The 26,388-nt window shown below is 50.3% G+C and overlaps 1 protein-coding gene across 2 annotated transcripts; it reads left to right on the top strand.

Moving 5' to 3' along the window:
- Positions 1 to 2,391: 2,391 nt before the first annotated feature.
- Slc13a2 (solute carrier family 13 member 2) lies at positions 2,392 to 26,388 on the top strand. Of its 2 annotated transcripts, XM_010642323.2 has the most exons (12): positions 2,392 to 2,589; positions 17,742 to 17,870; positions 19,362 to 19,498; positions 19,581 to 19,780; positions 20,399 to 20,570; positions 20,687 to 20,809; positions 22,414 to 22,632; positions 22,825 to 22,913; positions 23,174 to 23,295; positions 24,398 to 24,559; positions 25,168 to 25,305; positions 25,784 to 26,388. In XM_010642323.2, the coding sequence occupies exons 1-12, from the start codon at positions 2,488 to 2,490 to the stop codon at positions 25,949 to 25,951; spliced, it is 1,761 nt and encodes a 586-aa protein (XP_010640625.1). In that variant the 5' UTR covers positions 2,392 to 2,487; the 3' UTR covers positions 25,952 to 26,388. The 2 variants fall into 2 exon arrangements, with proteins under 2 accessions (XP_010640625.1, XP_010640626.1); XM_010642324.2 differs by lacking the exon at positions 17,742 to 17,870.

Below are 26,388 nucleotides of genomic sequence, written 5' to 3'. Positions count from 1 at the left end.
AGAAGGGGTAGGGCAAACCAGGAAACTGAACAAGGCCTGTTGAAGTGGGGCCTTGGCTGCGATTGCTGGGCAAGGGGTAGGTTCTTGCACTAAATGTGACAGCTGGAGGCTTCTCGCTGACCTTGAGACAATGGTTTCAAAATGAATTAATTATGTAGGGGGACTTGGTGGCTGCTGGTGATGCAATATAGAGCCTCAAAAGAGAATCAGCGAAGATCCCACAAGCCTATGACTTTGCACAGAGCTACAAGAGGAGATCAGGGGTGTCAAGAAAACAGTAGCCGACTAGTTTGGAAACACTGAATTTTGTTTCAGTTCCAGAGCATGGAAGGCTGAACCAAGGGCATGGGCAGACTTGGAAATGAGTCCATGTTTTCTGTAACTTACTCACATATTAAGAGATGCTGGACAGGTAGCCCTGCTGCTCGGAACCTACATCACGATTTGGTGTGGAGAGTTACATAAACTGGAATGTGGATTTTACACAAGCCAAATGTTATTTCTGGCAGATGAAGCCCAGCCTGGTGGCTCTGGTGGCTCCTTCAGAGCCTCAGGCCATGGGAGAGGCCTCCTCCTGGGCAAAAAAAGAATCGAGTATTGTCCGGCCTGTCTGAAACCCTTTGTCTATCCCAGTGCTTCCTAGCTCTTGCTCACATTTCTGTGAGCGCTGGCAGGCTGGCTGCATGGCAGTGAATGGGGGATGAGGGCTGGTCTATCTCTGTTACTCTAGCTTCCCACCCTGCAGGGCATTGGAGGTCTGTGTCACACAGACCCCACTGGGTCCAGGAGTAACCTGATGGCCTAAAAACCACACTATTGTACACTCTGGAAATGCGGTTATCAGCTGCCTATCCTGCCCCCGACAATTGTACACACTGACCACAGGGGACCATCTGTTCTCTGAACTTCACTTGCTTCTATGTCTGTGCCAGACCGTGTTCCCCACCTGAAACAGTCTCCCTGCATTTTATCTTGGCACACACCGATCGCCACACTCTGATGACCATCAGAAACATGAACTCCTACTGTGGGCAGATTAGGGCAAGAGGCGGTGAGGGCACCAAGAGACAGAGGCTTTAGTTCACTCTTCCCTGCTTGTGTGCTGTCCCCATCACTGCATGACTGAATTAGACTCCACTCCCAAGCCCTGGCCCAGATGTCCGCTTCTCCCGGTGTCCTTGCTGCATTTCTCCAGTGTTTACCTTACCCCACAGTGCCCCTTCTTCAGTTTCTCTATCTATGAAATGGAATAGTCACACCTAATCATAGTGTACTTATGTGGTCAATGAAATAGAACATAGACGCTCGAAGTAAATGCTGAACAAATGTTAACGATCAACAGCAGCATTTCATTCTCTGTATCCTTAGAACTGAGCATAGGGTCAGGTGCAGAGCTGGTTCTAAAGGTTTGTTTAAAGGATGGATCAATAGATGGTGTATGGAGGGATTAAGTATGTCTCCAAAAGGGTGTGTGTGCATGTGTGTGCATGCATGTGTGTGTGTGTGTGTGTGTGTGTGGTCCTGGGAACAGAACCCAGGCCTTTGCACTGAGCTACATCTCTAGACCTTTTTAATTTTATTTTTTAAATTTTGAGACAGGATATCATTAAACCCTGAGTTGCCCAGGCTGGGCTCAAACTTGCAGTCCTACTCTCTCAGCCTCCCAGAGTTCTGGGATTGCAGACAGACATAGACCACCATGCCCGGCTGAGATGATCTTGGTTGGTACCTTTTCCTATACAAGTAGAGAGTGAGGCGCGGCATGGGGAGGGGGATCAGGAAGAGCTGAAAGAAACTAATCTTTATCATGCACAGCAATGCTCAACATTCATAGGTTGTCTAATTTGAGCCTCCCAAGAGGAGACTGAGGCAGAATGCGGAAGTGGCTATTCAGTAGATTAGTATCACATAGTGAATACGACATTGTTAGGACAGGTGACTTCGAAGGTTTCCTTGACACTTGGAAGGATAGAGAGGGCCTGCCTGAAGCCTTGCTGCTCTCAGTCTTAGGCTGGAAACTCCTGAGGGCAGTATACCTCCACAGCTCAGGCAGGGGCAACCTCCCTCCGGGTTCCTGAGGTGCCCTAGGCTGGATGGAAGACCGCGGGGGTCTTGCCCCACAGAGGCTACCTAGGGAATTCCCTAAGCACCTTCCTTCTCACCAACATCCTTTAGCAGCCTTTGTGTACAGAAGGCGTTAACTCTGGGCTTAATTTCTTGAAGGAACCTGAAGCTTTTCTTCCTTGGTCTGTTCCCCTCCCATTCTTTGCAAAGTCTTCCTGATATTTCCTCCTCCTGCAGGCCCCTCCCCCTTACTCCCACCTCCGGACTCCAAAAACACTCTGATTGCCAGGGTGGGTCAATGGTTAACACTTACTGCCTTTATATAAACCTGCCTCGGGCCACCTGCCGGCTGGCCTGTCTCTGGTCCTTCAGTTCCCTGGGTCCAGGCGGCAGTGGCTCCAGCAGGCTCACTTGGTCCACACCATGGCCTCCTGCTGGCAGGGCCTGTGGGCCTATCGTTCCTACCTGATTGTGTTGTTTCTGCCCATTATCCTGCTGCCTCTGCCCATTCTCATCCCCAGCAAGGTAAGGACTTGGGGTTCTAGGCACTGATATCCCCAGGGGTAGCAGGGGAAGGACTGTCTGGGCCAGAGTGTGGCATCCTTGGGACCCAGAATAACTTTCTCACCTCTTCTATCCTGGAGGTGAGGTTACAACCTCCTGGTCCTCCTCAGGGCTGAGGGTTCAAAAAGTCAAAGGAGGCTTTTGCTTGGCACCCAAAAGTAGAAACCCTATGCAATTTGCTCCAGTGTATTGAAGATCCACTGCCTCGGAGAACAGGAAGTCATTTCTGTAAAGCAGAGGGAGGCAGGGGCGGATGGAGTTGATCTGCTTGTCCTGTGTCCACCCAGCCCTGGACCAGGCTCATTTGAGGGTGGAGAGGACTGGTGCCCAGGTTTACAGACAGATGAAAGGAGAGTAGGAGGAAACTAGCCTCGAGCAGTTTATGCCTTCACAAATATAAAGGGAAGGAAAAGTTCACCTGCAGTCTCAAGGACTGGTTTCTGCTGAGGAAGAGAGTAGGAACTGGAAGAAGAGACCCTGTAATGTGCACAGCCTGGGCAATGTCTTTACCTCTTCCCCTGCCCAGCAAAAGTCAGAACTTTATCTACATTTCCCTTGAGCCTCCCCATAGCATAACCCACACTGTGTACCCGATAATCCCATTCCCCATCTAGCGAGGTAGATCCAATTGTTGTTAGGGAATTGATCATGTTGAAGTATGCTGTGACGTCGCCTCACAGGCTGCATTCTCCTGGTACATCTTGGCTCCTAAAATGACCTCATGCCCTTATCTCTGGTTTCCCTCCCCCCCAAGGCCACAGTGGTCCAGGAAAGTTGAAACCTGTGTCTGCAGTCTCTCTCTCTCTCTCTCTCTCTCTGCCTTCCTGCCTCCTGCTCGCCTCCCTACAATAAAGATCTCCTGCCGGACCTCTCGGTGCTTGAGTGGCCTACTTGGGAAGGGACACCCGAAAGGGCACGCGAACCCTCTTTCAATTGTCCCATCTTACAGATGGAGAGGGTGACAGTAAGTCACTCAAAGTCTCAAGACAGGTCCTGTTTCCACAGAGTTTGGTTATCTGCCTTCCTGCCTCCTGCTCGCCTCCCTACAATAAAGATCTCCTGCCGGACCTCTCGGTGCTTGAGTGGCCTACTTGGGAAGGGACACCCGAAAGGGCACGCGAACCCTCTTTCAATTGTCCCATCTTACAGATGGAGAGGGTGACAGTAAGTCACTCAAAGTCTCAAGACAGGTCCTGTTTCCACAGAGTTTGGTTATTATATCCTTTTGGATTCCTCTGTAAGAAAAAGAATAGAAAATTGTGAATGTAAATTAGCCTATGGCGTTGAGAGGGGTATCCAGGAGGAGGGTCCTATGGGTCATTTCCCCCAACCTCTCGGGGCTCGGGATAGAACACACATGCTAGGGAAGAGCTCTGCCCCTGAGCTGTGTCCCCAGTCCTTGGCACTCATGTGTGGACTGGCTCTAGGGTCGTCGTGTCTCCTCCCCAACCTGTGGCCTCACGCTAGCTGAAAGAGAGTCGTGGCCCTGTCCTCCCCAATCCCCTACAGCCTCGGAATCCCCCCTTGACCCTTTCTCTGTCTTTTGTCACAGACAGGGTAATAAAGGAAGCTCTTTCATCCAAGGCAAAGGGTAAGGGATTGGGGCCATAGTAACACAGCACTTAGACCCCTGACACATGGGGAGTGCTAAGGCCTAGCGGACCTTTAACACGATCTTCATCTCGGACTAAAGCCAGTGATGTCTCTGTACTGGGACATCATTCAGTAATTTTCCAGACAGGGTAGGTCAAGGGTGGTAACCTCTCCAACCGCTACCCTCCAGCAGAAGAGAAGCACAGCCCAGAAAGAGTCAGGGACTTGCCCAAGGTCACAAAGGAAGACGGTGAGAGAAGCCATACTTCTTCATATGAATGTGATATTTGAGGAGTCCCAGCTTTCCCTCTACTGCACCTCGTCCTGCTCCCCACCCCTGACCCACAGATTGTGCCTGCCCTGTCCCGATTCCAAGGACTTTCCCAAGAGGCCAGCCCTTCACAGGGTTCTAGAATCCCTCCCCTGCCTAGGACTTTGCTTGTGCAATGATCATCTCTCTCCTGCATGGTCAATTTCTGCTCTGGGTCCTCCTGTTTCCCATCAACAGATAAATATGCTGTAATACCTCTTATCTTAAACAAATAAGCAAGTCAAACCGACCCTCCTTCCCTGCACCTCCCCGTCAGACATGTTTTCCTTCTCTGCTCTCTCTCTCCTGACAGCCAGCAGCAGAGATGTCATCTGCACTGCACATGCACTTTCTGTGGTCACCTCCCATCTCTAAGACTCTAGTCCTCATCACCTTGCATAGCTCCAAGCTGCGGTCCATTCTTGCCTTCCTCAACTGCTTGGTGGCATTTCCCACACTAGCCTCCCTTGGGTTTGGTGACACTTTCTCCTGATTTTCCTCCCAACCTTTCTGGCTCTTCCTCCATCAGACTCTGGAGGTTGGGGTTACTTAGGGTCCTTTCTGCCCATCTCCCAACCCCATGATCTTAAGGTGTCTCATCCTATAAAAACATCTCTGCCGGGGCTTTAGCTCAGTGGTTCCGCTGCCTGCTTCGCAAGTGCAAGGACCCGAGTTCGATCCCCGGTACAAAAACAAACGAACAAACAAAAACATCTCTATGTCCATGAGATCCCAGGCTGTGACCCCAACCCTAACATCTACTGCTGTTGTTAGTCAACTAATCCGGGAGACTTCCTTCACTTGTGTATCTTCATGATAAGCAGCCTACTCTTCTCCGTGCCCAAGTCAAAACCTGACTACCCTTTCTTCTCTAGCGGGCTTTTTCCTGCACTTGCCAAGAAATGCTTCAACCCGATACCTTGCAGTGCTAGCCCAAAGCACACAAGTTGTTCTAGAGTGCTTGCTGTCCTTCATTTCTCTATGCACCAGCAGGTCCTGGGCACTCAATGTCCCCAGAACACTGCAGATGCGCCTGGTTTAGGATAGGGTTACATCCCCATACATTCATCCCCACGTACTCATCCTACATTGAAACTTTGTAAGTAGAAAATGTATTTAATGCACCCCATCTGCCACACCTCCCCACTTAGCACCATACACATTGTAGAGCACGGATGTCTCTCTTGTTATCTTGAGGCTGGCAGAGCGGCCACTCACTGCCACTAGTGAAAGGTCAAATTTTGAAGTTTGCAGTATACTTGGGGGGGGCAGGCAACAGAACCACTGAGCTAAATCCCTTGCAGTAGGCTTTCTATGAAGTGCATGTTGCTTTCACACCATCATAAAGTTGTATAAAATCCCAAGTTGAAAAATTTTAAGTCGAACCATCTGTACTTTGAGTGGAATCAGTTCCCACCTTGTCATTTCTCACCTATCCTTTTCTTCCCAAACCTCTGCCACCCAACAAACAAGGTGATGATCTCGAAACCTAAGATCACACACATCACTTCTCTGCTTACAACCCCACACCGGCTTCCCCATGGAGCTTTCAATTAAATCCGAACTTAGCACAGCTGGGACCTTTCAGGTTCTCAGACTCCTCCGCCCTCTACATCCTGCTCCGCAGCCTTCTCGCTGCTCCTCGGGTTGCTCAGGCCCCGCCAGCCCTGTTCTCCCCAGTGCCGCTTTCTTGTGTCTTGGGTTTCCACTTAAATCCAACACGGAAAAGCCTCTCTGGAAACCCCAGTCACTCTTCATTAATGCCCCTGTTGTTCTATTTTATAAACCATTCACTATCAGAGGTTATATATTTGTGTTACTTTCTATTTATTCTCTGAGTTCCTGCCTTAGAACACAGGCCCACTAGGCAGGGACCTCCTCCTGTTCTATGCAGCATCCTAGGCCCTGGCAGTTTGCAGATGTGCCAGGAAATAGCTGTTGAGTGAATGAATGAAGGAAGGAAGGAAGAAATGCAGGCAAAGATGATCCTTTCTTGAATTCCTGTTGTGTCTCTGCCATCTGTAATGAAACCCCAAGCATAGCCCATAATCCTGGTTCCCAACAGAAAGAGGGAGACCCAGACTAGGCTCAGACCTGTGTCTGTAATAATAGTGGACAAGTATTGAGTATATTTTGTGCATTTGATTTTTTTTTTTTTTTGAGACAGAGTCTCTCTATGTAGTTGAGACTGCCTTGGAACTCACTATGTAGCCCAGGCTGGTCTCGAACTCACAGCGATCCTCCTGCCTCAGCCTCCCGAGTGCTGGGATTACAGACCTGCGCCATCATGCCCAGCTCACACACTTGAAATTTAATCAAGCACTTCAAAGCATTATGAACTGACTTATTTCTCACAAAAAACCTCAGTGTCACTGTGAGGTACCGCTGCTTTCTCCATTTCATAGACATGTAAACAGAGGGCCAGAGTAGTAAAGCAATGTCCCATCTAGAAAAAAAAGTTGAGACTGGAAGCTAGTGTTGCGGTCTTTGTGTGAGGCTGTCCAGGATGTAGGGTGTCCCAATTATGAGCCCCGCTCCAGCCTTCCTTCTAAGATCTTTCCCACCCAGCCACGCCTTGTACCATCCTTCCATCCCAGATGCTGTGGAGCCTCTCCTCCGTGCCAGGGGTTACTGGCTGATGTTTCACCCTCGAGCTGGTCAGTACAGAGGAGATGGGTGTTTATACCACACAGAGACATAGCAAGGAGGCTGTAGAATTCAGAAGAGGGAGCCAATTCTTCCAAGGGATTCAAGTAAGAATCTGAAGCACATGGCTCTGAGTAGGGCCCGAAGGCTGGGTAAGATTTCAGCAGGCAAGAGCACCCGCAGAGGACAGGAAGAAGGGGCAGGAGAAACGGAAAAGCTGGGAATGAAAGGGGTGTGTGGGAAGACGTCAACAACATCCTTGAAGTGCTGGTTCCTTCTGATGGTCTGAGATAATTGGGGAGGGCGGGGCACGACGGCTTCTCCCAGCCCCCCAGCCATGCAGCCGAAGCATCATTCGTGTGCCAGGAACCCGCATCCATTCAGTCATTCATCGATGGATTCATTCACGAATCAGTAAACCAAGACTCATTACTATGGAACAGCTACCGTTTAGGTGCCCTGCGGGGAGGTTGTAGGGCAGCTGGACTCTTGGGGGTGGGAGACACACCGACTGTACGTGTGCTGCACGAGCCATAGAAATAAAGCAGCAGGCTGTGAGGTGGCTCGGGGAAAAGCTGCTCCCAATGCGGTGCTCAGGGAAGGGCCTCCTGAGGAGAAGATGCTTACCTCGGACCTTAGGGGCAGGTGAGAGCCGGTTAAACCCAGCTCTGGGTGAAGAGCCGTCCAGGCAGAACACGAACAAGTGCAAAGGGCCCTGGACAGTGGGGAGCTTGGCAAAGGGAAGAGATAAACAAGGTCAGTGTGGCTTTAGGGCTGAAAAAGGACGAGATTTTTTTAAGCCAAATTCAGAGATAAAATGAAAGGTCAGCTGACGTCAGGCTTATGCGGCCAGGGGAATGAGCAAGGACTTCATGCTGCAGGGGTTGAAGGGTAAACAACTTGCTCAGGGGCAGGGGGCTAATAATAAGTTAGAATAAAAAACGCAAATGCCTCGCAGGACCCATAGAGACCACCTATAAAAACAGTCTCCCAACAGCACTACGTTGGTCAGGACAGTGCTCTGCAGAAATCGATATTGTGTTTACATAAGAACAGAAGGTGACAGAATTTCTTCCTCTGAATCACCTGAACTCCCGGAATGCACAAATGCTATGTGTGCCCTTTAATACCGGTGTAACATACCCGTAATGCAAGCTATTCCTGAAGCCCAAAGGCAGAGGAGGCCTCCGATGATTCACTGCTGACACAAACTGTATAAGGAATTTGGACCCTCTATCTTGAGATTTCCTGGCTCTTGGTTCAGAAAGCAGAGCCTAGTGAACAAAGCATGAATTTTTGGAGCCAGATAGATGTGGGTTCAAACCCACTTTGGGGGAGGCTATAGCATGTGACCTTTCTGAGCCTCTGCAAACCCTCCCATCTCTAAGCGTATTCTGTGAAGATGGGATAGAAGAACCCACACACTCAGAGTGCCCATCTGGGGCTCCATAAGCGAAGGCTTCCTATGCCCTCAGCTTTTGTGTGACTTCCTGAACCCCTGGAAAACCCAGACTGGCCTCGTAAGCACTGGACAAATGCCTCACTCTTCCATAGCTCTGTTTAAATGTGCTGCGCCCTAACCTGGGCCTCAGATGTCCCCGCCTATGACACAGGAATGTGTTGTCTAGTCACCCTGAGAATGGTGAGCTCTATTTTCCAAGAGCAGCCTGAAGCAGTCCCTGGGCTGTCTGTGGTTATGTTTCCTGGCCTCTAAATTAGAAGAAGAAGCTGGGTGTGGTGGCACACACCTGTAATCCCAGTATTGGGGAGGCTGAGGCAGGAGGGTCGCTGTGAGTTTGAGACCAGCCTGGGCTACACAGTGAGTTCCAGGTCAGTCTCAACTACATAGTGAGACTCTGTCTCAAAATACAAAAAAAAAAAAAAAAGAAGAAGAGAAGAAGAGGAGGAGGAGGAGGAGGTGGAAGAAGCAGCCAGCCTCAGAGGCCAGGGAGCTTTGTGAAATAGAGATAGAAGGTTCCCAGATTGGACTTTGCCTTTAGGTTACTTAGTCATGTCTCTGCTTATCAGCACCTTCACAGTGAAGGCCAGGCATAGGAAGGTTTGGTAGAATCTTAAACAACATCCTAGATATAACTCAGCAGCAAGGCTTTAGGGCTGTCGTCAAGATCACGTTCACAGAGAAGTGTGGGAATGCTATGTTCATGTGACTCTGGCTTGGCTTTTGTTCACCCTTTAGTGGGCCGTATAGGCCTGGCTCCTGCCCAAACTGTGAGGACAGGATTCTTCCTTACCACCCCTTTGTTTTCTCCAACACTCAAATCCATTGTCTAGTAAAGAGCACCTGTACTCCCAACAACTCCAGGGGCTGAGGCAGAAGGATCACTTGAGCCCCACAGTACAAGGCCAGCCTATGGAACACAGTAAGACCCCATCTCCGAAAACAAAGAAAGAAATCCGCTATGTCCTGCAGGTGTCTTGGAGCAGTGATAATGAGACAAAATTGTTCAGGTTAAGGAACAGAAATAAGTGGAGCTTCTCCAAGTGAGAATGAAGGATCAGAAAAATCAGCCACCATCACTCGCATCTAGCACAGCCTCATAGGCACGCAGGGAAGGCTTTCAAAGGGACAAAATGGAAGCTTCAGTGGTGTGCTGATTGCAGGCTGTTCGTGTGGGAGGCTGTGAGCCGCACACCTAGAATTGGAAGACACCATGTGATTGGCTGGGGAGCGTAGTTGGCTTTCTTTGATTGTTCCTGAGTTAGAAGTGGGAGAAGAGAACGGGCAAAAGTGAAGGAAATTGGCAACCTGAACAAATCTGACTGTTTAGAGCCAACAGCTGCAAGAGTTGTGGTTTGGCTTCTGGGTTGGTTTCTGCAGAGAACATGGGACACATTTTCATGGATGGATGGCCACTGTTCCCTTTGTATTCAGTCCTCAATAGTATCAGGCATCTGACACCTGCCTCTTATTCCTGGAAAGGCTATCATCTCCCCCAGCACTTTTTCTTATTTTAATAACTGGATTTCAGCATAGTTGGTTTCCTTTGTAGTCTTATGTATTTTATGTAGTGTATTTTAAAACCTTATTCTCAGGGAAACAGGGATTTAGCTCAGTGGCACCATACCTGCCTCATAAGCGCAAGGTCCTGAGTTCAATCCCTGTACCAGAATAAACAAACAAACAAACAAATAAATAATTTTTTTCTGTTTTTTTTGTTTGTTTTTTTGAGACAGAGTCTCACTATGTAGTTGACTCTAACCTGGAACTCACTATGTAGCCCAGGCTGGTCTGGAACTCACAGCGATCCTCCTGCCTCAGCCTCCAGAGTGCTGGGATTACAGGCGTGCGCCACCATGCCTAGCTAAATAAATAAATTTTTAAAAACCTTATTCTAAAAGGTTGGAAGTTTTCATCAGGCTGCCAAGAGGGGCCTGGTATCCAAAATTAGGTATGAATTCCTAAATCATAGATTTTCCTAAGTATATACAAACCCTCTCACACATACTTTTTTTCAACCACATGATAGCATAAATATAATATCTGGGGTCTTTTCCTTTCCTTTCCTTTTCTTTTTTTAATGCTGAGATCAAACTCACAGGCTCTCAAATGCTGAGCATGAACTGCACCCAAGGGTAATCTTTTCTTTTCCTTCTTGGATGTGTGTGTGTGTGTGTGTGTGTGTGTGCAGGGGATCTAACTCAGGACCTTGTGCTTGTGATGCAGGCTGTGGAACAACTAAGCTAAATCCCCAGCCCTCCTCTTTTTTTACCCCCTCCCAGTACTAAGGATCAAACCCAGGACCTTCACACTGAGCTACATTTATCCCCAGCCCTTTAAATATATATATTTTAGACATGGTCTTACTAAATTTCTAAATTTTCCAGACTGGGTTGGAACTTGAAACTCTCCTGCCTCAGCTTCCTGGAGTGCTGAGATTACAGGTGTGCACTACACCTGGCATCCAGTATAATCTTTTAATAAAACACCAGCGGGATCATGCTACTTTCTCAGTTTAAAACCCTTCAAAGTCCTCCTCCTTTCATTCCTGCCTCTGGATAAAGTCCTAGATTCCCCTCAGGGCAGACAAGAATTTTTTTTTTTTTTTTTTTTTTTTTTTTGTACCAGGGATCTAACTCAGGTCTTTGTGTTTGCAAGGCAGGCGGCGGAACCACTGAGCTAAATCCCTGGTCCTAACAAGATTTTTTAAAGTATACACCCCTCCAGGAACATGTCTTGATCTTTCCCGCCTTACTGATTCCGCTGCGGTTGCTCTCATCCAACCCCTTTCGCTCAGCAACCGAGTGACTCAGCATCCCCTCTGGAAGCCTTGCTCCGCACTGATGGAAGGAGGGTCCGGAAAGGGGCCCCTTCTCTGGGCACCCACTTTTCTGCTCTCTTCTTTGCAGTGACATGTGCCAGGCTGCCACCTAGTGCCCCACTCTTGTTTCTAAACCCTGAGAATGCTCACTGCCACCAGCATCCCCTACCCCTGGAGAGGCAGAGGGGCAGAGGGTGCCAGTCCATCCCCACCCTGTGCCACCTTCAATCACCAGGAGGAAGAGGCTGACACCTCTGGGACTCTGGGCACATTTACTGCTCCTGACAGCCACAGGCTGTGTGTGAGGCCCGAAGTCCTTATTCTCTCCCACATGCGTGCCACTCGCTCAGGGTCCAGAGTGTGCCCTGAGTTCCCTGAGACTCATTTTTATTTCCACTTCTGCCTCTTGTACCTAGCCCAGTCCCCTGGCATCCCAGGAGCACATTTCTCTCCCAGGGCCAGCCCTGCCACATAGTGGGGTACAGTGCTTTACAACATGTTCTTACACACTCACATCTGTGAGCCCTTTCATCCTGACGCTGGCCTAGCCAGGTGAGTGCTTCTCTTATTCCGGTTTGTAGATGAGGAAACTGCTTAAAAAGACGCATGTAGACACCAGGAAAAACTCAATATTTCTGAGAAAAACAAAACAACAAAGTCAAGAAAAATTAACGAACTTTCCTGAGGACACATGACAGTGAAGCTGGGCCCAGACACGCAGGTTTTCTGGTTCCAGGATGTGTGCTTTCCCTCTGCAAAAGAAGCGAGCTGTTGGGACTATAAACCCTAGCAGGCTTCACCGCCCTGTGCTTTGCTGACCCTATAGGGCAGCCCACCCGCCCTGGACCTACAGCCCACTAGGGGGCAGAGCTGGGCCTGACACAGGTCCATCTGTCTAGGGCCTGCCTCATCCACTCATCCACTGAGGGTGTCAGCTGTACTGTCAAGGTGCCAGGCTCCCCGTTGGGATGAGGAGAAATGAATTTGAGTCTACCCGCTCAGCGAATAGCCTCATCATTTCATTTACGACACAAAATCGTCCTTACGGACTACGGTGAGAGCCCTACAGAAGAGGAACCAGGAGCTCGGAGTATGAAACATAGAGATTCTGCCCCAGCCCGGAAGCCAGGGAGGCTTCCCAGGAAAAGAAATAGTTGCACTGAGATTTCCAGAATGAATAGATATCAACTAAGCAAGAAGGGAGGAAAGAGAAGCTCAGGGAGAGGACATTATACTCAAAGGCCTCCTGGCCAGAGGGAGGATGGAGTTTTGGAGGAATACGAAGAGGGCCAGAGTGGCCGGAGCAGAGACAACCCGGTGGAGAGTGTAAAGGCACAGGACTGGGGTATAGCTCAGTGGTAGAGCATTTGCTTAGTACAAAGCTTAGGGTTTGATCCCCAGCACCAGAACAATAACAAAACAGAGAGTGAAAGGGCCACGGATTTAGCTTTAGCTCAGTGGCAACATGCCTGACTCACAAGCACAAGGTCCTGTTCAATCCCTGGTAGTGGGGGAAAAAAACAAAAACAAACAAACAAAAAAACAGATACGGCAGGAAGAGTCAATATGGCAATGCTATAGCCAAGAAATAGAGTTGAAAACAGCTACTTTACCAGTCTGGTGGAGGAGGACATAGTGACAGGCGGAAAGAAGAGCAGTAGCTTTTGGAAGGAAGAAAACTTTTGCGCTGCTTTCTGAGCTCTGAAGGAGGCCACTGCAGCAGGGCATGGTGGTGCGCACCTGTAGTCCCCACACTCAGGAGGCTGAGGCAGGAGGACCCTTGTGAGTTGTGGCCAGCCTGAACTACATAGTGAGACCCTGTCTCAAAAGTGGGTGGGGGCACTACAGATAGCTGTCCAGGCTCTGTCTTGAATAACTCCAGACATAAATGGTGCCCTTGGACTTACGCAGTGTGGCAGTCCTGGGGAGCTGCCAGTGGACAGTGTGCAGGTTGGTGGTCACCATAGGTGACCAGCTGAGCTTGGCCAGACCAAGTTCAACTGAGCTGGGCTGTAAGACAGAGAGAATTAGCCGGGCGTGGTGACACATGACTGCAATCCCGGCATTTGGGAGGCTGAGGCAGGAGAATCGCTGTGAGTTCTAGACCAGCCTGGGCTACATAGTGAATTCCAGGTCAGTCTCAACTACATAGTGAGACTCTGTCTCAATCCTCCGCCAAAAAAAAAAGACAGAGAGAATTAGAGTGGCCCAGAAGAACAAGCCTGGTCCCTTAATCCCTACTTCCAGAGCAGGGATACTGACCTTTTAATCAGACATTTTAAGGGGTTGAGGAGAAAGGACCCTCAATGCTTTAGGAGTGCCCAAGGGACTGGCACCTGATCCAGGTTGCCCCTCAGAACAGTCCAGCCTCGACAAATGTCAACATGGCAATGCTAGACCTCTTTGTGTCTTGATTCGTTTCCTTTTCAGAATATTGCTTTGAAATGCACAAAATAAAGTGGGTAGAATTGCAGTGGAAGCCAATCATTTTGACATGGTTATCAAAAAACAACAAAATATATTGCAATTCAGATATGCATGTTTCCTTCTTAGTGCATTAGAAGGACCTAGTGCTGGGTAAGGGATGCAGCTCAGTGGTAGACCTTTCCTTATATGTGCAAGGCCCTGAGTTCCATCCCCAGCACTAAAAAAAAAAAAAAAAGAAAGAAAGAAAAATGAAAAATCTAGCATTGGTATAATGACTGCCATAATGTTGGTAATAATAAGCTTAAACCGTATGTTGACGTGTGTTCAGAGATAACGGCGACAACTCATATGGGCAGATGTCCAAATCTGATAGCCTCAATAAAATATTGACCTGGGTGCAGTGGCACAGCCTTGTAACCCCTCCTACTGAGGAGATTGAGGCAGGAGGCTCCTTTGCCCTCAGAAGTTCTAGGCAGCGTGGACAACATGGCAAGACCTTCTCTCAAAAGGAGGGGGAAACAAATCTGTACCAAGTTACCAATAATGCTTAACAGTATAATTAAGTCTCAGTTTATGAGATTATATCTCAATAAACCCATCATGCTGGGCGCGGTGGCACACGCCTGGAATCCCATCCCTCGGGAGGCTGAAGTAGAAGGATCACCTCACCATGAGTTGGAGACCAGCCTGGGCTACATAGTGAGCTCAAGACTAGCCTGAGCTACAATGCAAGACCCTGTCTTAAAAAAAAAAAGAAACCATAAGTTGAAAATGTTATAGGTTAAAAATGCAGGTAATGCAGCTAATCTACCAAAAGCTTGGCTTAGCCTCACCTACCTTAAACATACTCAGAACATTAGCTTACAGTTAGGCAAAATCATCTAACACCAAATCTGTCTTAGAATAAAATTTTGAATATCCCATATAATTTGATGAATACTGCACTAAGATGAAAAATAGAAGAGCTGTATGGATGCTACCATTAAAGGATGGCTAATAAACATTAAAGTAGGGTTTCTACAGAACTCAGATTGTTTTTTACATCACAAAGCCAAAAATATCCAACCATTTTTAAATTGGAGACACTCCGTGCTATGACTTTGTTGCTTGTATTAATAACTTTAGCTGGATCTTAGTGAAAAGATGAAATGGTTTGCTTATTGAATTCCATGGATTCTCAGAAGTCTATGTCCCAGTTAAGAATGCCATGATTCAAGAAAAATAAGCCAGCAAGTTGGGCTTCAGCTTGACAGACTGCCCAGGAGCTGGGCTGGGGACACAGGGCCAAAGTGCCCAGGGTCTGGGAAGGTTTCTGGGTAGAACTTTGAGACAGCTTTGGATTTTGATCCAGAGACAGATGTGGAGAGGATCCGATGACGTTGTAAAGGGCGGTGGGGGGTCACATTATACAATGGAGCTCACAGGCAGGTTTGGCAATCAACAACTCCTGTTAAAGTGTGGAAATGGGGTCTCCAAAGGAGAAGCACCTCAGCTGAGTGCAGTAGTGAACCTGTAGTCCCAGCTATGTAGAAGACTGAGGGTGGAGGATCACCAGAGCCTAGGAGTTCAAAGAGAGCCTGGATGGACATAGCAGGACACTGTTTTTTCTGTTTGTTTGTTTGTTTGTTTGTTTTTAACCACAGCCCCTTGACAAGGTCAGGCAACAGGAAGGGTGGCAGGTTCTCAGTTCACTAAGTTCAAATTCAGAGCCTCAGCTCATCTCCAGCCAGGACCCTCCCCAGTCACAGGGAGCCCAAGACTGAGACACCTTCAAATGGAGGGCCTGTGTTCAGGGTAAAAGCTGGGGCCCAGGAACCAAAGCCTGACTTTTCCACTTACTATTTGTGTGACTTTGAGATGTTTATTTGCACCTTTTTAAATTTTTTTCCTGTATGAAAGGGGAATGATAGTCAGTACCTCTAAGCAACTAAATGTGCATTTTAAAAAAACCTACTTGAGGGCCAGGGATTTAGCTCAGTGGTTTGGTGCCTGCCTGGTGAGCACATAAATCACAAAGTAGTCTCCTTCTGCAGAGCTTTCTTCTTGGTGTTTTGTTTTGTTCTTCTGTTTGTTTGTTTGTTTGGCTTTTTTGAAACAGTCTCACTATTTAGTCCAGGCTGGCTTTGAACTCACGATGTAGCCCGAGCTGGCCTTCGATTTATGGCGATCCTCTTGCCTCAGCCTCCCAAGTGCTGGAATTATGGGAATGTGCCGCCAAGCCAGCTGGAGCTTTCTTCTTGAATCAGCACAGTGACTGCTTCCCCAGTCCCCCTTCTGTGTCTGACCAGAGAGTTCTGGGTGAAGGAATAGGGGACTCCAGGGTCCAGGGGAGTGGCCTGCCCTTAGCTCAAAGGGAGGTTAAATAACTGGCCATCCATTTGCTGCAGGTAAGGAAATGGGTGAAGAAACATCAGCATCAGCAGAATCCTACTGGGGGAGGAGAGGGGTGGATCTCTGATCGAGGGTCAAGGAGGCCCCACCCCTGAAGCTGACAAGTTCAAGGGGGGGTAGTAGAACGAGAGCTTGCTGTCATCCAGTCTTGGCCCCACAGCAGGCTCTCTGCAGGACTCATACTGCACAGCTCCGGGGGCACCTTGCCACCTATGGCAAGGGGAGTACTCTCGGGAAGCTCCCAGAGTTGTACAACCCAGACGCCCTACCTGAGTTCACATCCCAGCGCTGCCACTCCCTGACCTTGAGTCGGCCACTTACTGTTTGAGTTCATCCATAAAGTGAGGCCACCACACCCACCTTAATGGCCCTTACGTGTTACCAAGCTCCTAAGAGTTGCTCATTAAACAGCAGCTTCCTCTTCTCCAAGGCCAGCACCTGTGCCCACCACAGAACCCTTTCCAAGCTTCCAGGCACTGAGACCGTGAGGTGCTCAGAGGTGAGGCCAGCTTGTACTGGGTGAAGAGGAGAGGGCAGGATAACTGAGACAGGCAAGAGACGAAGGGATCACGGCCCGGTCCAACTAATTCCTGATGCTGCCCTTTCTTTGGGTAAACAGAGTGTTCAGGTGCCCCCTCTCCCAGAGGTCTCCTCTGGCTAATGATTCCTCAGTCCTCATAGAGGCGTCTGGGGAGGGTAGGCCTCTGACATCTGGCGCCCGACTGTCTGGCGTCCATTCTACCTCATGTAGGCCCGAGGTCAGGCATCTCTGGACTCAGGGACCTCATGAGGGAAAGGGTGGTTTCTGGTACCCAGGTGATGCCTCAGGGTTGCTCTTTGCACAATGCAGGAATGAGGGAACCTCTCACATAGCCTGTAAGTGTGAATGGAGCCTCTGGAGCTGTGTCATGAAACAGTGAGGCCAGGATTACTAGGAAGGAGACCCTCCAGCATCCCCAAGACTTTGAGGTGACGCTTTCATTCTCTCCTGGGTCCTGGGCTCCAAGGATCCAGATTCCACAAAACTGACTGTCCCCATTGAATTTACCTCCTAGCAGAGGAAACGACACTAAACAGTCATACAAACTAACACGTTCTTACAGGCAGTGAGAGGAGCTAGGGAAGGTGAGGGTTTGGCAGGGTCCGCTCTTTGCCCTGGGTACCCTCATCTCATCTCAGGGTCCTCACCTGGACCCCTGCAGTCCCCTTGGGCTGAATGAGACCTCAAAGCCAACTCCAGACACTGGTGTGGCTGGGTTATAATGTCTGGGCCCCCATGGTTAAAACAAAGTCAAGGTGGTGTCCACCCCCCACCACCACCACCATTATAAAATGTGACCTCGGGCTTGGAAATCCATGGGTTTCTCCCCATTCTGCGACAAGGCCTGGTTTCTCTCTGGGCTGGGAAGGGACAAGACTCTGGGCCTGCCCCTTTAACAGCTCTTCTGCTCCCGTCCCACCCACAGGAAGCCTACTGTGCCTACACCATCAGCCTCATGGCACTCTTCTGGTGCACCGAGGCTCTGCCCCTGGCTATCACTGCCTTCTTCCCTCTCTTCCTGTTCCCTCTGATGGGCATCATGGAAGCCTCTGAGGTGAGCTCCTCACGTCCATGGGAGGAAGGGCCCACAGGGAAGGGGGATATTCCCCAGGGCTCTGGTGACCATGGCCAATTCATCACAGGCAAATTTCACAGAAAAAAGTGTCCCTGCCTCTTCTTGACAGCTCAGAGAACACTGGGGGAAGAATCAGCTAGAAGACCAGAGGTAGAGCATTCTAGGAATGCATGTCACTGGTGTGGAGAGTTCCTCCAAAGAGAGCAGGGTTAGCCTCACCAGAGAGGTGCAAGGCCTGGTGCAGGAGAAGGGGCTCCACAGTCAGCTGAAGCTAGTCATGGTGGTGCACACTTATAATCCCAACACCCTGGGAGGCTGAGGCAGGAGGATTCCAAGTTGAAGCCCAGCTTTGAGAATTTAGCAATTTAGCAAGATACTGACCCAAAATTAAAAATAAAAATGAACGGCTGGGGATGTAACTCAGTGCAAAGGTCTTGAGTTCTGTACCACATGCACAAAAGAAGACAGAAAGAGAGGGAGAAAGAAAGAAAAAAGAGAGAGAGAAAGGGAAAGAAGAAAAGAAAATACGAAAAGTCCAGTTGAAGCATTTATAGTTTCTTACCTAGCTATCACAAGGGATTGGTTCTGGGTCCTTGCTGAAGTCCCTTGCATAAAATGTCATAGTATTTGTGAAGAGCCTATGCATATCTTCACTATACTTGAAATTACCTCTAGATTACTAGTAGTGCCTAATACCATGTAAATAGTTGCTATGCTGCATTGTTTAGGGAATAAGCATGAGGGAGAAAGTGTGCATGTTCAGTATAAGGATGATTGCTTTTCAAATATTTTCCATCCAAGCTTGGTTATACCCACAGGCTTATATACTCTACTTCTAGGTCAGTGGCCCCTGAGCTTGAACGAATACTACAATCACCTGGAAGGCTGAGTTAAACCCAGAAGGCTGAGCCCCACCACTGAGCTTCTGACTCAGTAGATCTAGGATGGGGTTTAAGCATTTCATTTCTGACAAGTTCTAGGTGATGGTAATGACACTGGCCCAAGGATCACACTTACACACCTTTTGTTTGTTTATTTGTTTGTTTGTTTTTGTTTGTTGAGACAGTTCAGGCTGTCCTTGAACTCACTGTGTAGCCCAGGCTGGCCTCAAACTCATGGTGATTCTCCTGCCTCAGCCTCCCAAGTGCTGGGATTACAGGCGTGCACCACCACACCCAGTTCTACTTTCTAGAAAGAGCATGAAATTATCTATCTCCCAGCCCATGGCTTGAGACATGAATGAATCAGGCTAGATGGTCTCCCAGTCATCCTAAGGGAAGAAAGAATGAATTTGGCAAGAAAAGGGGAACCTGGTTAATATCAAATGGTAGATAATCCAAAGGCCATTTCCATTTGAGAGTCCGGGGGAATGCTACTATGGGGAGATATCAGGGACTTCACCTCATAGGCCCGGGGCACTGTGGGAGACCCCAAATCTTCCTGCATCTCTGTCATGTCCCTGCCTGCTAGGTCAGCATTGAGTACCTCAAGGACACCAATATCCTGTTCATCGGGGGGTTGATGATGGCCATTTCTGTGGAGCACTGGAACCTGCACAAACGCATTGCCCTCCGAGCTCTCCTCATCATTGGGGTGCAGCCTGCCCTGTGAGTCCCACAAGCCAGGACGGGAGGAGCGGGGTCCAGGCTCTGAAGGGGAGCTGGAATGACAGGCATCTGTCTGTCTTAGGCTGATGCTGGGCTTCATGTTGGTCACGGCCTTCCTGTCCATGTGGATCAGCAACACGGCCACCTCAGCCATGATGGTGCCCATTGCACATGCAGTCCTGGAGGAGCTGCACAATACACGGATAGACATACAGGGGGGCAGTGACAACCCCACTTTTGAGCTCCAGGATCCGAGTCCCCAGAAGGAGGGGACCAAGCTTGGTAAGACAGAAGAGGCAGACCCTACCCGAGCCCTCAGTTCTTGCGGAAGGTCTGAGGGACCTGTCCATTCCCAAGGATGATGATCTTGGAGAGTCGGGGAGGGAAGAGTGAGGCAAGAGCCTCAGTGACCAACTTGTTCCAGATTGCCTGGAACTTTTCTGGTTTTAAAATGCCAAGACCCATGGGCTGAGGGTGTAGCTCTGTGGTAGAACACTTTCCAGGCATGCACAAGGCCCTAGGTTTGAGTCATAGAACCATGGATAAATTATCTATCTATCTATCTATCTATCTATCTATCTATCCATCCATCCATCATCTATCTATCCATTTTTAAAGTCTGGGTGGGCAACAAGAGGATTTAGAAAATTCTCTTCCTTTTTCTGGGCCCTGGCTTCCCATCGTTCAAAAGAGGTTGGGCCTGACGGCATCTGAGGGTACTCCCAAGCCAAGGCTCCAGGGAATGCTGGACCTCTCAGACCAGGGGATGGCCTCTGTGCTCTTCCCAGCCCAGATCTCAGGTGTTCACCAACAAGGGACCCTGGAGGCCATGGAGTCCCAACCAAGTTCCCCAGAGCTGTCCTTGCACCTGACTCCACCCGAGCTCTCCCCTGTTCCTAGAAAATGGACAGGTCACACCTGCTCCTTCAGAGCCAAGAACGGAGTGGACCAAGAAGGAGCTCTGCTTCACCCAGGGCATGAGCTTGTGCGTGGCCTACTCAGCCAGCATCGGGGGCATCGCCACACTGACTGGTACCACACCCAACTTAGTGATACAAGGCCAGATGAACTCGTGAGTGTCAGAGGGCAGGGTCCAGTGGGGCAGGGGTGGGAGGCGCTCTCACTGGAGGAAAACGGAGTCGGGTGGTTGTCGGGTCAATGTCACACAGCATCCCATGTCCCCTCCAGGATCTTCCCCGCAAACCCCAACATCATAAACTTTGCCTCCTGGTTTGGCTTTGCCTTCCCCACCATGGTCATCTTGTTGCTGCTGTCTTGGCTATGGCTTCAGATCCTCTTCTTGGGTTTCAAGTAAGTAACGGGGTGGCTACGAGAAGCCCAGGTCCTTGCCCATACCCCCGGGGGCTTCCTGGGGATTCCAGAAGGAGGTAATGTCTGAACTGACTCTTGCAGGACCACAAGTCAGCCAGGTAGAGAATAGGGTAAAAGCGTTCCAGGTAGCAGAAACAGCTGGTGCAAAGCAGAGGTGCTGGGCATAGTGGCACATGCTACTGGGAAGGCAGAAACGGGAGGATCACAAGTTCAAGGCCAGACTGGACAATTTGGTGAAACCCCTGTCTCAAAACAAAAACAAGCAAATTTTTTTTAAAAAAAAGAAAAGAAGCACAGCCACAAGAAAGAACCTGGTGTGTTTTGGGGAATCTCTGGTTCCGTGGGGAAGAAACAGAAACATCATGAAAGAGAACCAGGACACAAAGCTTGAGAGGCAGCGAGGGGGAGCTGAAAAAGGTGGTGGATGCTTGTGGTCCCAGCATGGTGGGAGATGGAGGCAGGAGGATTGCCTGGGCTACTTAGTGAGTTCAAGACCAGATTGAACTACCCAGCAAAACCCTGCCTAAATAAGCAAACAAACAAGTAAATAAATAGAATTAGGACCTTGTCCTTGAGGCCAAGGGTAGCAAGTGGATTTCATTCCTGTTTGGAGTCACTGTTTGGAGCTATCAGTTGGAAATCACTGGAGAGCCTGCTAAGGCTGTCTGAATCAAATCTGTGATGGATTCATGATGTCTACTATGTATACAGGACATTAGTGGTGGTATGAATGGTGCTACACTATAGTTTTGTTTTGTTTTGTCCTGCCTTCACAGGCAGAGGGGAGCCATTGCAAGATTTTAAGTATTATTACTGTACTTTGTGCAAATCATGTGTGCAGATGCAAGGAGGTTGGATTAGTTTGGGAGATGATACAAGAGATCAATGCAGGGAACCATGGACAAGGGAAAGAGGTGTGAAGCATGGTCTTTGGCCTTGAAGAACTCACAGTCCAGCAGCTAAGTTGGATTTACCCAAGTGAAAAATTAAATGTTAATGCAAGTTAAGTAAGCAGCACAGGGAAGCAGGCCATATCATCCTGCACCACCGAGGACACTATGGGTAGGGCTAAGGCCAGTGGAGGATTCCAGAGGCAGAGAGGAAGCAATCGAGATTTCCTGAAAAGCTGCTGAAGGAGAACTGTGAGGAGGGCCAGGAAGAGGCACAAGGGTCTGGCCATTAGGTTTTCCCCACCCTAGGCTGGAAGGATGCAGCCCAAGAGACCCATTGGAAGAAGAATGTTAACGGCACATGGAGAAGGCCTAAGCTTGGGGAAACGCAGCTTCTGGTTTTCCCCACCCTAGGCTGGAAGGATGCAGCCCAAGAGACCCATTGGAAGAAGAATGTTAACAGGGCACATGGAGAAGGCCTAAGCTTGGGGAAACGCAGCTTCTCTTGCTAAACAAAGGCCCACAATCCCCCTCCAAGTCCTCTGTTCTCCAGAATGCTGAGTGAGACCTGACCTGACCTTAGAGACATGACCCCAAAATGCAGGCCTCCGTCTCACATGATGGGCTCTCAGGGCACCTTGCCCCCTAACTGGGACATGTCTCTCGTGAGCCACCCCTTTTGTCTGCCTGCAGCTTCAAGAAGAACTTTGGCATTGGAGATCAGGGGAAGGAGAAAAAGCAGGCAGCCCTCCAAGTCATCAGGGTACAACACAACCAGCTGGGCCCCATGAACTTTGCTGAAAAGGCTGTCACTGCCCTCTTCATCATCCTGGTGGTGCTCTGGTTTACCAGGGAGCCAGGCTTCTTCCCCGGCTGGGGTAACGTGGCTTTTGCCAACAGCAAGGGGGAAAGGTGAGACTTGCTGGGGGCCTGAGGAGACGCACTTGTAGCTCAAACCGTGGGGAGGCAGGAAGGGAACCAGGCCCTCACTGCAGAACAGGGGGTGAATCTGGGGGTGAGGGGATCTCACCAGGCTCCTCTCTGTCACCGCTCCACCTGAATGCCCCCCAGACACTAAGCCTACCCTCCCTATCACACCCACAGCATGGCATCCGATGGAACCGTGGCAATATTCATCGGTGTAATTCTATTCATAGTGCCCTCCAAGATCCCAGGGCTGACCCAGGACCCGGGTAAGCACCTGGCTGGGGCTGGGAAGGTTTTCCAAGTAGACTTTGCCTTCAAGCATGTATGTACATTTGACCACACTTGGCAGGAGCCCAAGGAGGTTAGGGTGACTTGCCAAGGGCACAAGGACTCAGGGACAGAGTCGGGATGTTACAGAACTGCATTCAAGAAGCTCTGATAGGGACCAACTCAGGGAGGTTCCAGCTGAGGGGAGGGGGAAGGCCGGTGGCTCTTAGTGACCTGTTCTTCTCTGCTTGGGGAGTAGAAAACCCAGGGAAGCTGAAGGCCCCTCCTGCCCTCCTCACCTGGAAAACAATGAATGAGAAGATGCCCTGGAATATCTTGTTGTTGCTGGGTGGTGGCTTCGCCCTGGCCAAAGGCAGTGAGGTGAGAAACTCCCAGCTCCCCCACCACCAGCCTGTTGGGCAGGGGCTCCGTGGCAGGAGAGAGACCGTATTTCTGTCCCACAGAAGGGAAACACGATCCCCACTTAGGAGGCCTCACAATGGGCAGAAATTTGAAGAAGCTGGAAGGAAGAAGGTAGCAGCCCCAGCCAAGAAGGAGAAAGAAACATGAGCCCTCAAGACCTGTGCCCAGTGGGGTTCTAAGAACTAAAGGGAAGACAGGTTTCTCTTGTGATCCCTCTACAGCCCTTCATCCAGGCCAGACTGAGAATGCAGTAGCTGCAGCACCCCAGTAGTTGGCGTTGGGTTGACCCAGTCCTCCTGCTACAACCACCAGGGGGCACCATAATCACACCCGCCAGGATCTGGGGACCAGGCCATCTTTCTCCAGAGACTCCATCCAAAAGAGGAAAACAAATTCTTGAAACTGCAGCCCTGGGCCTTCATGTTCTGGCTGAGCAGATTCATTGCACAGACAAGAGGCAGCTGGCCCAGGTCAGGGATCGGTGCAGGGTCTGTGCTTGTTCACCCACTGACTGCCAGACACCATGCTTAAGGCCAGCAGCATGGAATGAGGTTGAAACCTTTGCTTCCTGCACACCAATGCAGCACTGGCAGTGGGGCTTACAGTCCGCATTGCAGATGTGAGCAGGGTGAGACTTTGGCACTTTCCCCACACTGCCAATTGCCCACCAGACCACTGGCCTCTTCCATCTTAACGGTCCTCCCTCCACTCTGCCTCCCTGCCAGGAGCAGTCCCCATGGGGTTGGGGACAAGGAGAGGGCTAAGGTTGTCCAGAGACTTCCTGAGAGGGGTCAGGAAGATGGGGTAAATGGGGTCAAAGGTTTTTACTCCCACAAAGCCTCAGACCCTCCCAAGAAGGTCTTTGGGCCCCTCTCCTAGCTTCTCTCCTGGCCCTCCACCCCTCCCCAGCTGCCCCAAGAGCAGCAGAAGGGCCCTTGATTCTAGTTGGATGCTGTCTTCCCTTCAGAACTGTCTCGACTCTGAAGACTACACAGGTATAGGCAGCAAAAGGGCTTGGGGTCCAGGTAACCCTGCCTCACACACGGCCCTCTCTGCACAGAAATCCGGCCTGTCCGAGTGGGTGGGGGACAAACTGTCCCCACTGCAGCACGTGCCACCTCCTGCCACTGCCCTCATCATCTGTCTCCTGATTGCTACCTTCACCGAGTGCATTAGCAACGTGGCCACCACCACACTCTTCCTGCCCATCCTGGCTTCCATGGTGAGCTGGCCCTGCAGACACACCTCTTCCGGGCAGTCTTCCTGCCTTCCCCCTCCACAGGTCCCCAGGGACCTGTCACTGTACCTCCCCTCTCCTGGAGGGGACCCTAAACTTCCACACTTCTCCCAGTCTTACGCTCTTGGGCCTCAAACCCTCTAGCCCCTAACTGACCCCATCTCTGGCGACGTCACCCTTTGAGTTTACCAATGGAGCTCAATGGTGGCCTCACCCACCTCCCCACCCCAGTCCCTGTTGTGGTCATTCTAGAGGTGACGAGGTAAAATTGCTCCCTGGAGCGTCCCCAGCCCCTTCCTCCCCAGGCGTGTTCCCGCAGCCTTTGATGACACCTCGGGAGCCCCTTTGAGATCCGTTTTATGGGCCCCTCCCCTCCCTACACCCCACAGGGCAGGGCTGCACACTCATCCCCTCCACAGAGGTCAAGGGGCCCTTCCCAGGTCACCCAGTGCTTTCTGGCACAAATGGTGGGTTCATGACCACAGAGTGTGTTGCAGGTGGAGTTGCCACCCAGAGAAGGGAGAATTGGAGGCCATGCCTCACTCCCCAGAATGGGAACCACGAACAGCTCTGCCCCCCTGTTCCCCCTCCAGGCTCAAGCCATCTGCCTCCACCCACTCTATGTCATGCTCCCCTGTACCCTGGCTGCCTCCCTGGCCTTCATGCTGCCCGTGGCCACCCCACCTAACGCCATCGTCTTCTCCTTTGGAAATCTCAGGGTGATTGATATGGTGAGTGGCAGGGAATGAAAATGCCCTTCCTCTCCTTCCTGCCTGCCGTCCATCTCTGTGGACCACAAAATAGCTGAAAGCCTCTGAAATACCTAGAGCTCAGAGGAGGGCCCTGTCTGGCTGGGGGTACAGAAGGGGAGACTGGGATATGGTCCCTCAGTCAAGCCCTGCAGTGCTGGCCACAAGAGGGGGTCGGGACATGAGGAAGGTCCAGGGGTCAGCAACACTCAGGAAGATGAACTCAGAGAAAACAATCCCAGGGCCCCAGATGCTCCTGAGGCCCCCCTTTTCACTGTTAGGACCGGCAGTGAAGTGAGGGGCAAGGGCATTGCCTAGCGCTGTTGGTTAGACTGAAGGCAGGACTTACCCAGGGAGAAGCTTGCTCTCGGGAGGGCTGCTGAGCGCTCCTGAATGCAGGCAGACTGGGCCCTGGTGCCACTCAGCATCCACCCAGCCAATCTGCCTCTCTTCACCTCAGGCTCGTGCTGGATTCCTGCTCAACATCATCGGGGTGCTGGTCATCATGTTAGCCATCAACAGCTGGGGCTTCCCCATCTTCGACCTGTACACCTTTCCCTCCTGGGCCCAGTCAAACATCACCCAGTGCTTCCCCAGCCAGCCAGACCCCACCACACTCAGCCCCTAGATGGGGTGCCACGCCAAGCCCATCTCCATCCCACTCCTCTGAACCGGGAGGACACATCCCAAGTTGGGAGAAAGCTCGGTGTGTGTACAATCTCACGTGTGTCCATGAGAAGGTGTGTGCACTCTCTCCAGTGTGTCAGAGGAAAATGTCTGCTTTGGGATGTACACGAATGTGTGCTCGAGAGGGCATCCTATGGAGCCCTGTGTAGTCTTGACAGTGCACGTGTGTGCATCTGAAGAAAACACACACATCCTTCCTTGTCTTCCTAGCTTGGGAACCAGACCCCTTTGCACATATTTATTGAAACTTGGGGTTAGAGTAGCCTGGAAGCAGGACTTAACCATAAGTACAGCCTTTGGGACTCCAGCCCAGCACCTCAGGGTTTGGGAAGGGTTCTGATTTTAGCCACATTAAAGCCTTTTTCAGTAGTCTGAGAT

This window comes from Fukomys damarensis, unplaced genomic scaffold (genome assembly GCF_012274545.1).
Source record: "Fukomys damarensis isolate Sample0158 unplaced genomic scaffold, DMR_v1.0_HiC HiC_scaffold_13, whole genome shotgun sequence".
In the NCBI taxonomy this organism is placed as follows: Eukaryota; Metazoa; Chordata; class Mammalia; order Rodentia; family Bathyergidae; genus Fukomys; species Fukomys damarensis.
The sequence above is the reverse complement of the archived record's forward strand: the minus strand, read 5'-3'. Positions and strand labels throughout refer to the sequence as shown.

Coding starts and splice junctions, on each gene's coding strand:
- Slc13a2 (XM_010642323.2), top strand. CDS start 2,488: ATGGCCTCCTGCTGGCAGGGCCTGTGGGCCTATCGTTCCTACCTGATT. Junction 20,810..22,413: donor ATCCTCTTCTTGGGTTTCAA/GTAAGTAACGGG, acceptor GTCTGCCTGCAG/CTTCAAGAAGAACTTTGGCA. Junction 23,296..24,397: donor CCCTGGCCAAAGGCAGTGAG/GTGAGAAACTCC, acceptor CTCTCTGCACAG/AAATCCGGCCTGTCCGAGTG.